This window comes from the organism of the source record quoted next, unplaced genomic scaffold (assembly GCF_019419815.1).
Source record: "Pyrus x bretschneideri cultivar Hongxiangsu unplaced genomic scaffold, Pyrus_bretschneideri_v1 Contig9, whole genome shotgun sequence".
NCBI lineage: Eukaryota > Viridiplantae > Streptophyta > Magnoliopsida > Rosales > Rosaceae > Pyrus > Pyrus x bretschneideri.
In genome coordinates this window covers 5,129,615-5,141,277 of record NW_025999831.1, presented here as the reverse complement: position 1 = coordinate 5,141,277, position 11,663 = coordinate 5,129,615, and the positions used below count along the sequence as shown (strand labels likewise).

Genomic DNA, 11,663 nt, shown 5'->3' with positions numbered 1-11,663 from the left:
AAACTTACGCATAGAATAATATTATTGAATCGCCATGGAAATAGTGCCATGTATGCTATCCTCCTTCCCTTTCTCCCTAGTCATTCAAGTGTTTACCAAATATCAGAATACAAAAAAAATGGTGGGACCCGCATAAAATCAGGAATACAATTTCTGAAATGGCCGAAGTTGAATTATTAAAGCAGCTCCAACGGGAGCTTGTGCTTGAGGAACATGTTGGGGAATAGGGCCAGAGAGCCCGAGTGGGGAGGACCAGCGTGTGCTGGCGATGGAGCCCGAGCAGCCCCAAGGGAGAGGCCAAGCAGGAGTTACCAGCCCGAGAGCTCGAGGTGGAGGTGATGCACGCTGCATCCGGGTGAAGATGCATGGATTTTCTCATGGATTTTCCGGTCCGGGAGGAGCCTGGAGTCTCAGTTTTGGTCATCGGATGTCATCTCGTAGAGGGTTTGGGACTAGGTCGGTTGAGTTAGAGATTGATTTGACCCGGCAAGTTGCAGCGGCGGTGGTAGTTGGGGAGAAAGAGGGGAGGAGAGGGGCTTGGAGGGCGAGGAGGTGCGGGAATAGAGCTTGGAAAGGGATCTTGACGACGAGAAGAAAGGTGGGGGAGTTGGGTCTGCATTGGAATTTAGAGAAAGGCTGCGTCCTTGGGTCAGAGTTTTGAGGACAACTGACGAGGAAATGTGCTTCTTCTGCAAATAGGGGAGGGGATTACAGAGAGAGAGAGAGAGCTCTGAGAGAAACTCGGGTTAAAAGATATGGGTTTTTTTTACGGGAAATAGAGGAATGAAAGCTCTGAGAGCTCGGGGGAATTAAGTGAATGGGAAAGAAAACCCAAAAGTGGGATTTTTGTGGGGATGCAAGGATTGAAAGAAAGTAAAATATTTTCTAGGAAAATGAAAAAAGTAAAATATTTTGTATTATTTTATAAATGAATAAATAATAATATTTTATTACCTATTGCCATGGTTATTGAAGTGCAACGGTGGAGATGCAAAAGACGATTACTGTTCATTAAGGGCAGTTAATGTTCACTAGGTGGATAGCATAGTGTATTGCTTGGGGGGCCTTTCCCACGGTGGAACTGCTCTTAGGTGAGAGAAGGTATATGGATTCCTAGAAATGGTGTCCATCAAAATCAGGGATCTGAGTTTTGTACCAATAATACCCTCAAACTCCAAGGGAAGAGGGGGAAAAACGTTGGGAACAAACCAAGGGATGGTGGTGTTTGCAGCCCTTGAGATGTGATGGATGGCCATAGAGCTTGCCTTCAAATCCTTCCTCAAGAAGGCCCACTCGACTGTGCTGCCAAGGAAAACCTCGACCCGGCTCGCGATCCTGATGAAGACCTAAGAACAAAGAACAGGGAAGATGGTCGTCTCGCTACCAGGAAAAATGGTGGATAGATAGAATTGCAACAAACTACTGGGTGTTTGGAGAATTTTAGAATGGGGTGGGTCGGCGGCAGAGAAAGATGGGGGAGCAAGCGAAGTAAATTTTATTTGGTTTAATTTATGTTCGTATTTCTATTTTTTTTTTTTTTTTAATTTTTTAAGAACTATGAACCCCACATGAAGGTTTGACGAAGCTTAGATGGAAGGACCAGTGCATCACATTTTGTCAAGTTTAGGCACTAGATTTAATAAACTTTTAGTTTCTCAACAATTTATTTAGTAAAAGGGAACTTCAGTAGTCTACCTAATTTTAGTTCCAATTTAAGCGGATTAATAAATAATTTATATGCAATCTACATCATTCCTACTCCGAATTCAGAAAATTTAGTAAGCAACTTGAACAAAAATTTAATTCCGACTCCACTCCATTATAACTCTCCCTTAATTCAATTCTTCGTAATCTCAGTAGAGATTAGTGAACAAGCCATAAGAGGTGAACTCGGTACAAGTACTTGTTAGATTTGCAGCAAACCAGCAAGCCAGCAAAATGTCAGTATTTATGGGTTGTAGTACTTTGTGAGAGCTCAATGCACGGCAATCGGGCATTTGCTCGTCCCTTCAATTCTCACCCGTTTGTAAATACTGTGCATTTGTAATACTGTATACACACTGTGGCAAATACAGTTTCGTGGGGCCGCTCTATATCCATCTAGCTAAAGCCCGGAGCCTCTCCATCAGTGCATACAATTAATTACTTTACTCGTTATTAGTGTCTGTTTCTAGTTTAAGTCAATTCAACACACTACTCGATCTAGTTGTAATAAAATGTAGCATTGAAATTTAAACAAAATTAAGAACCAACAAACTATGATCATGTATGATATAAAATTTTTTTTTATTAAACCTTGCATGAGTTTATATGAATAATTAAATACTTTCCATATTTCTAATTAATTTTATAGTAAAAACCAACTTCCCTCGGAAACAAGGACCAACTTCCTCTATCACTTCGATCCCATAATCAAAATTATGAGGTGAGAGTCCTAGACCAGATAAGGCGACGAAATTGGCAAACAATCATGACCTCATAAGCCAAGGCATTTGGCCACCAAATTCGCTTCTTTTAGAACGTGCATACCGATCAAATCTCAATCGTTTCAAGAGACTAGGTAACATTGTGGAATGATACTGTGAAGACACCAAGAAATTTATACCGAATTGTAATAAGCTAGCTTACTTCCTCGCCAAATGAACAAAAATAGGAAATTCACATATCAATCTGTGGTTAGCTTATCCTCCTCAAGCACAGAGATCTACCAAGTGCAATTATCTTACTAGAACCAAAAGAGGGAAGTCCGCCAGGGCACGGACAAATATTTTCATCCTCGCCCTCACGTGTAGTCACGTCCATACTACATGTGGAGAGTTAAAAAAAATCTCCTTATGCAGATTATAGCAGCCTCAGCTTACCGATTAGTTTGATAAATGATGCATGAGAGATGAGGGTTGAAGGCTTTGAATTCAGGACCTCAACAAACTAAAACTTTGATGTTACTTATGTCAGACAATCACGGGAGCATAAGCTACCAACAGATGAGTTATCATTGTAGATCACGCTAACTAACGTAAAAACTTTCCTTAGAAGAAATATAATGCCAATAGTTTGGAACTTGGCTAAGATTAGGCTCCCACCACTATTTTGTTTTCGTTATCAATACAGATCTAGATTAATATCTAGTTGGTTTCCACACCAATGTTGATATGAAGTTTGTAGTTTAAGTACTTAAGAACATTCACATGAACTTGCCACAAAGTCTCGTGTTCAACTCAATCTCTCTCCCAATAAAAAAAAAAAAATCTACTAACATAATACATTTTCACTTTTTGTAAGGCAAGGATTAAAAATCAACAATCTTAGAGTAAGAAAAAATTAAATGGTATTGCAGTTTAAGTGATTAAAAACATTCACGGTACCCCTATATTCTAGCTGCCAAAGTCTTGTGTTAATACAAACCATCCATATAAACTAAGCAATGATGATATATTGGACTAACCCTACTCAGATTCACACTGGGAGGCCTTCCGCATGACACTCATGTCCATTGATATATCACATATAGGTATCTTATATGTTAACACACGCCACAGGGTATAGTAGAAGATTCCCGCTGTCCCAGTAACAGCAAATTTTCTTCCAAATGTTTTCACCTCAACTTTGAGACCTAATAAGTTCATTCAGGGCTTAACATCGATCCTTGGTCTGTCTTTTAATTTTTTTTTTCCTGGTCTAACCCTTGGTCTATCTTTTGGACGAGTAAAAACAAAACACAGCTGTTGTGTGAAACCAAAGGTAAAATCTAGGCCCCTTGTAGTACCTCCAAGAACAAGAGGCACTGACAATATATATTAGTTGAATTCAACTATATATCTAGCTAGAGAGAGTACGTACTATTGTTAATTATATTATGCTGAGAGAGAGGAAAAAAGAAAAGGAACAGTAATGACTTGCATAATGAACGAAATAGGGTTTATATGTACAATTATGCATATTGCAACTGTGTGATTGGGACAACCCTTTGAGCTCTCAGTTGGCTGAGCCGACCAGTGCTCGCGCACCAATGGAAATGTTGGAGGTTTCACCCAAACACTTGCTTCTTGTCAAAATTGTCCTTGTTTCAGCCTTATATTGCTATTTATTGACAACGTTTTAAAATACGAAGCGAAGTGAAGGCGTTTCATGGATAGCGTCGCTTAAGTGAAAGTTTCACGGTACCTAAAATTATTATAACACTTAATATATAATATAATACTTAGTAAAACAATCAAGCAAGCATGGCAAGCAATCAATTTTTATTTTTATTTTTAACAAATGATATTATCTACACTAAGATAGAGGGATAGGCCTAGCCTCACAATGGACTAGCAATAATGTAGTTCAAATTCGTCTTTGGCGACAATCAAATCTAAGACCTCTCACTTACAAGTGAAGAAGAATACCGCTAAACCGTGTGTAACGACCCGTCCCCAAATATTACGGTTTTTATACTTTTAAAGCATGAATTTACGAAAATGTCCATCGAGGCAAAAACAGTTGAATTTTGTTGACCACCTTGTCATGTCACATAAGATTCGTTTCCTTGGCGTATTCTGGTAGTACTCATCGTTACGAACGCGTGGGTGCAAACGGAATGTAATTTGGAGTTATAACGAAAGAGTTATAAACGAACAAAGTTGAGGGCAAAATGGTCATTTGACCATAAATCTAGAAGGCTCCAGATTTACTGGAGTAGCAATCTGGAAGCCACGTATATGGTTGTGATGGAAAGAAGAGGAGAGAAAAGAAGGGTGTGATGTCCAATCGGGAAATAGGGGAAGAAAGTGAACCAATGGGAGAGGAGAGAAAGGAAAAAGGAGAAAGGAGGGGAACCAGCTAACCTGGGTAATCCCTTTGACCCGTTTCACTAAGCCTCCACCTAGAAACTTCACACTGGCCTTCCCTATCCATTTTCCACCCAAGATGGACTTGGTTTTGGTCCCGTATCACGAAGAACGATAGGTAGGGTCTCAGAGCACCACAAACGACGATTCACTAATCTTGCAGCCTTCACTAGCAACCACCATCATCAATCCACTCCTCTTGAACCCAGGAACAAAGCCCAAGCAGTGGCTGGAGTGTCGAAGTTCGCTTGGACATCGAATTGAGTGGCACCATTTTTTGGGTTTTCGACTGTTCGAAGGATTTTACTAAGCACTGGATTTCATGTACTTGTTTTACGAATGTTTTTCATGGCATGCTAGAGTTTTTCGAAAACCTATTATGTGGTATTATGTACGTTTTCAAAACAAGGGGTTAGTATGTTCATAAAAAAAATGACTTTCTTATTATTAGTATTATTATTGTAAACTTTGGTCCACTCACCCTTTTGTTTTGCACCCCCTTAGGAGATAGATTCGAGGCATACAATCCTAGCATCAAGGCACTTCTGCATAGGTATCTTCGAGTCTTCTCAGTGTAGATCCCATTCCTTTATTCGTACCTTTTATAATAATTCACTCATATTATTCTTGAGTAGTTGTATGCTCTGAACACAATTCTGCATTAGTATATTTCTTTCTAATTACATATTTTATTCGCATACATGTTTAAAAATGTTTCGTCACCTTCAGGTGTCGGCCAACAGGTGCCTATCTTGATATTTAGGAATATCAAAGTCAGGGTGTGTCACCGTGGCACTAATTGGCAAGTAATCAAATATTTTAACTATTATTATTTCTCTAATTCACATCATAAAGTCATATAATAAAATAATAGAAAATAAGTTAGAAACATAAAATTAGCATTATTTTTATAAAAATTCTGTCCAAAACGGCATCGTTTGGGGTTTGGGTTTTTTTTTTTAAATCCAAATGCCCAGGTTGTGCCTCGATAACGCCTCAGGCGCCTAGACATGCCTCCCAAACGCCTATGCTAGTCTATAGTCCACTCTTACTGGGCAGAGACGTTTTCTTGATAGCCTCGTCTAGAAAAACTGGCTAGACTAGTCTCAATACTAATTTTATTAAAACATTGTTATTTGATAACGAGGTACACACATGTACACATTCTGCACAACTCTAATTGGTGACTGTCTCAAATATATGCTATAGATTCCACATATACTTTCTGTATAGTATCAATCAAATAGAACTAAATTCCTTTTTAATCAAAATGAATTAGATTGGTTATTTATTTTTGGGTTGTATTTGTTCTTCACTAGGTGATTCTATTTCCCCTTTTCCCTTGCCTTTACTACTTCTTTACTCTGTTGTACTACTTTAATAACTCGGCTCTCCACCGTCCACTCCCTTCGGTCATCTTGTACTCTCTCTCTCTCTCTCTCTCTCTCTCTCTCTATAAATGCAAGGTCACCCCAGCAAACTATTCCCCTCCTCTTATACTGTAGTGTACTACCCTTTTTAATTAACCATGGCTGACTACCCCTACTCATCAAATTTCTTCCCAGGTCTGTTCAAATTCAACCCTCTTCATCGTCACCATGAACATGAACCACCACCTTCAAACCCTCAGCCGCCACCTCATGCTTCACAATCTTCTCCTTCCTATGCTCACAACTTCTTCCTCAACCAAAACCACTCTTTTTACTTCCCTACCCACCAACAAATCCTTAACACTAGACCCCCTTCTCCTCCTCTCAGAGAAGCCCTCCCCCTCCTCAGCCGCCTGGACCCAACAAACCAACACCATCACCACCGCGATCATGAAGATCAACAACATCACCATGAAGATCATCAGCACTTTAAAGATCAACAAGATGAGGAAGATGGTGACGGTGAAGACGATGCGAGTGTGACACTGCACATAGGATTGCCAAACCCTAGCGCTGCTGAAATGGCTTCTGTGCTTTCTGCTGCAGCTAATTCTTCCTCATCAGAGATGAGCAATAACAGTACTCATCATGAAAAATCAGACCATGGAGATCATGATTCTGCAGGGTACCCCATGAGTTGCAGGTTGAACAAGGGTCAGTACTGGATCCCTACCCCTTCTCAGATTCTCATAGGTCCTACCCAGTTTTCTTGCCCTGTTTGCTACAAGACCTTCAACAGATACAATAACATGCAGGTAAATCTCAATATTTTTATTTTTTGAACCAAAAATAGTTTAAAATTAAATATATTAATCAAGAAAATTTCTTGATTCGCCAGCAAAACCATGGCCCCAGAAACCATTTTCCCTTTTCTCCTCCCTCTCCCTCTCTCTCTCTCTCTCTTCATATTTTTTTTAGATCAGGCTTTTATTCTCTTTGTTTTTGTTTTTGTTTTCCTCCTCTCATAATTTAAGGATAAAAATCAGTCAAAATGTGCTCAGCTTTTTTATTTCTTTAATTGTCTTGCCTCAAGTATCATCCTATGCTTGGATTGTAAGGGGAAAAATTATATTGGAGCTTTTTCTTTTTTTATTTTATATTTTCATAATTTACATTTAAAAAAAACTTGAATTATCATCATCTACCTTTTTTTGCATGGTTCTGGGAATTGGGGCTGAGTAAATCTTTCTGATTCAACTGAGGCTATGAGCAGTACCTCCCCCATCATGTGATTGAACACCACAGGCAATGTTCCTTATGCCTTTAGTACTTTGGAGTTTGTGCTCAAACATATAATGGCAGGAGCTGAAAAATCTTGCAGTGTTTTTATCAGAGGGGCCAGTTCATGACATTATTCCATTAACAAATTAGTTTCTCTTTGTGGACCTTCAGTCCGCAACTAAACAGTTTTTGGGCATCAAAACCCCCATACATAGTAATATCAAAACTCTATATTATCTAATGAATTTTGACTGGCGCTGATGTTTAAGGGTTGGGGTGTGTGTTCTACTTGCTTAATCCTTCATTACCCATACTGGGTTTTTTCCTTTTGTTAAAATAGAAAACTCTATATCCACAAATTTAATCTTCAAACTCATAAGTTATATATCTGTTTGTTTTGTTATTACTTAATTACCTTTTTAAGTAATAGGCACAAACATTAATTCACTAGAGAGACCAAAATTTTAAAATCAAATTTGCAAATCAAATGATGTCATCAATAGGACATTAATCAACGCTTAAATAATAATCCAATCATCAACAACTACATCATTTGGTTTGCAAATTTGGTCTCTCTAACATTATTCATTGTGACATTTAACTCTCCTAGAAATAGCATTTGTAAGGAGATCCTTTTGTTTGAATATATAACAAAGCCTAAATTTTAATTCTCAAATATTTGCACCTTTCTTGTAGCAGTTTGTTACAATTTTTCTTTCATGTGTAGAACTGAAATTATGGATAACTAACAAACCTCATAGTTAATCTTGGAATTCATGAATAACACATGACTTAATTTACTAGAAGCCTTATCACAGGCTTATATTCTGCGAGGGCAGCAATTTAGTTATTTTTGTTTCTTTTAATTATTTATAGTTTATATGCGTGGTTTGGAATTCACTGAGTACTAATTTTCACCTTTCTAATTTTTTGGTCGTGATCCCTATATACATAATTGTAGATGCATATGTGGGGGCATGGATCTCAGTATAGAAAAGGGCCTGAATCTTTGAGAGGCACTCAACCAACAGGAATGCTTAGGCTTCCATGCTATTGTTGCACACCAGGTTGCAGGAACAACATCGATCATCCGAGAGCAAAGCCACTGAAAGACTTCAGAACCCTTCAAACACATTACAAGAGGAAACATGGAATCAAGCCCTTCATGTGTAGAAAATGTGGCAAGGCGTTTGCGGTGAGGGGGGATTGGAGAACCCATGAGAAGAATTGTGGCAAGCTTTGGTATTGCATTTGTGGCTCTGATTTTAAGCACAAGAGATCTCTAAAAGATCATATCAAGGCTTTTGGGAATGGGCATGCAGCTTATGGAATTGATGGCTTTGAAGAGGAAGATGAACCTGCTTCTGAAGTAGAGCAAGACAATGAGTCCATGCAGTAATAACAATTTGGAAGGAAATTAAGAAGATTAATTAATTGTTAATGAGTCAAATATTAGTATATGAACTTAGAGAGGAGAGTTATTGACATAGCCATGGCTGTCTGAGTAAGAACTATATGTAAGCATCATTTACTTGGAGAGCCACCTTTTTCTTCTATTTTTTCTTACTTTTCTGTAATGCTCTTATTTCTAGTTCTCTGTCAGCATTATTCTAGGATACAAAACACTTCCACGTTAACTAGTAAGTTCTGTGAATCCATTGTCCTTACAACGAATTTTAATGTCTTCTTCATTTATAATTTTGTTTCCTTATTGTTTTTTTTTTTTTTTTTTTTTTTTTAAAGGAGAACTGGTGTATTCTCTTGGTGAATAAGGCTTCATTTTCAAGCCATTGCAACCTACGTTTAAACTCTTCCCTCCTCGCAACTTAAATTCGAGTACTATCATATCTTGTAAAAAAGAAGTTTATGCCCTTATTGCTGTGGTACAAATAGTTAGCCATTGAACTACTAACTTTGGTGAACCTCATGATGAGAAACGGTATCAAGAAGTCATCGGTTTGACCGGGAAACTATGTGAAAAATATATATTAAATGAACAATTAATAGTTAAACAGGATTTTATCAAACTTTGAAATATCAGTGTGCTCTCATAGCATTTGCGTTCGACTTATGCATCATCTGCATGTGTATATATCTATATATGATGGGGCTGGGGGAGGAGAGAGATGGTCAATGAGAAGAGAAGAATCTTTGAAATTAGATGACCGTCTGTTATAATTAAGAGATAATAATATACGCACGGATAATTGCACTTTAGGGGTTTCGGGCTTTTGGCTTTAATAATTCAGTCTTCTTTTAAGATCCTTTCTTTTTGGAGAAATTTTTGAGTATGTCGAAAACACAGTTCGGTACACCAAGTAACATAATACAAGTGGTTGTAATTTTTTTTTTTTAAATATCCAATAACTTGTGTTATGACACTTGATGTAACGAACTATGTTCCTGGTACATTGAAAAATCTCTCCTCTTGAAGAGTATTCCCCAATTCACAAACCTCATGAGTCGTTATATTTGTGCTATGTGAGTGTATTGATGCACGAGTCTCGTACCACTTATGTGCTAAGTTAATCAAGAGCCAATTTTTGTTGTGTAGTTAGAAGGAACTTGAGCACTAGAACACAACAATTTTAATTGTGTTCTTGACAAGGACATTAGGCATTTAAGTGGATATATAAATAAATGTGTTTTCAACCAAAAAAAAAATGTGTTATCCAATTTTTTTTATTACGCTAAAATGTTTAGAACTTTGGATCTAACTTATTCTTACAGACCCATCAGTTTTATTTGTGCCTAAATTGTGCATATTTGAAGCATAAATGAAGAGATTATGCAAAGTTGATTCTTTAGTTATAAATGAGTAGAGATGACTTTATTAGCGGCTAACCTTTGCAGATATTGCATCAATAGGACGAGTTGGTGTCTGAATTGGTGGCAATCTAAAGGCAAAGATAACAGGAAAGCAAGACAAGGGTTGGGGTATATTTTGTTCCAAGTATAGTTGAAATAGGCTTTTCATCTCCTGCTGCAAATAACATGCATCAGCTTTTTGTTGGGGATGTATACGATGCCCTTTTGCTTTGTTAGTGGGCGGAGAGAGAGAGAGAGAGAGAGAGAGAGAGAGAGAGAGTTGTTGGATGGAACATGTACCATTTGAGATTCACTATATTGCTTGGGAAATTCAAAGCAAATGATTAGCTTTTAGAGAGGAAAAAAAAGAGAGAAGCATAAATAATAAAAACCTATAAATGTGTAGAGATATATGTGTGTGTATATACAATTAACAAAACAGAAAAGGGCAAATGATAAAAAAAAGGAAAATCATATTGGAATAGAATGGATCTTGTTGGCAGCTTTGTTGAGAAAGAGAGAGAGAGAGAGAGGATGCTAACAGCTCGGTCAGCTACAGGCTGAAAACGCAAGAAGGTGGAGCCCAAGACGTCTTGGTTGTGCTAGTTTGCAACATGATGTACTGATACCTCCAACAGTGTGGAAACCCTTGTTTCTGATGGATAAACTGTTGATTGAAGCGACCTTTCAATATCACTTTGACCACCTCTCTCTCTCTCTCTCTCTCTCTCTCTCTCTCTCTCTGTGCTGCAACTTTGAAATTCAGCAAGACTGCAACACTTGCTAGGTAATTTCTGCTAAACTAAGAAAAAAACTAAAAACACAAAGTCAAGTGTGGTTAAGCTTTAGGGTTTAGAGAGAATATGGATAGAGTATTAATGAATTGTATAGCACGCGATAATAATATGAATAGATGATAGTTAATTTACTTATCATAATTATTAGATTATTTTGTGGCCAAATTAGGTTTACAAACAATTTACTATTATACTGCTAGATTAAACAAACATTTGAAATACAAGTAAGGGCATTTATTCAGTCAATATCCTACCCCTTTGTAGGGGAGACCAAAACCCTACCACTACAATATTGATCCTTTTGGACCACCCCCTCTTTCCATTACATCTCAAGCACACATGCTTTCTCTCTCTCACACTCTCCCTCTCTCCTCTCTCTCTCTCTCTCTCTCTCTCTCTCTCTCTCTCTCTCTCTCTCATTTGGATAGTGCAAGAAGTATCCGCTAGCTGCAACATGGGGAGGTTTGGAGTTAGGACATGACATGAGATATATGAAGGGTAAAATTGATAATTCCATTTTTGTATATGCTTTGTATGCCATGCATTGTCATTATGCAAAATCTTTGCCGTTTCTTTAA

The 11,663-nt window shown here is 37.8% G+C and overlaps 1 protein-coding gene across 1 annotated transcript; it reads left to right on the top strand.

The window, feature by feature from the left end:
* The first annotated feature begins 6,219 nt into the window (after nt 1-6,219).
* LOC103932309 (zinc finger protein WIP2) lies at nt 6,220-9,154 on the top strand. Its single transcript, XM_018643748.2, has 2 exons — nt 6,220-7,014; nt 8,442-9,154. The coding sequence occupies exons 1-2, from the start codon at nt 6,358-6,360 to the stop codon at nt 8,877-8,879; spliced, it is 1,095 nt and encodes a 364-aa protein (XP_018499264.2). The 5' UTR covers nt 6,220-6,357; the 3' UTR covers nt 8,880-9,154.
* The last annotated feature ends 2,509 nt before the right edge of the window (nt 9,155-11,663 follow it).

Coding starts and splice junctions, on each gene's coding strand:
- LOC103932309 (XM_018643748.2), top strand. CDS start 6,358: ATGGCTGACTACCCCTACTCATCAAATTTCTTCCCAGGTCTGTTCAAA. Junction 7,015..8,441: donor ACAGATACAATAACATGCAG/GTAAATCTCAAT, acceptor ACATAATTGTAG/ATGCATATGTGGGGGCATGG.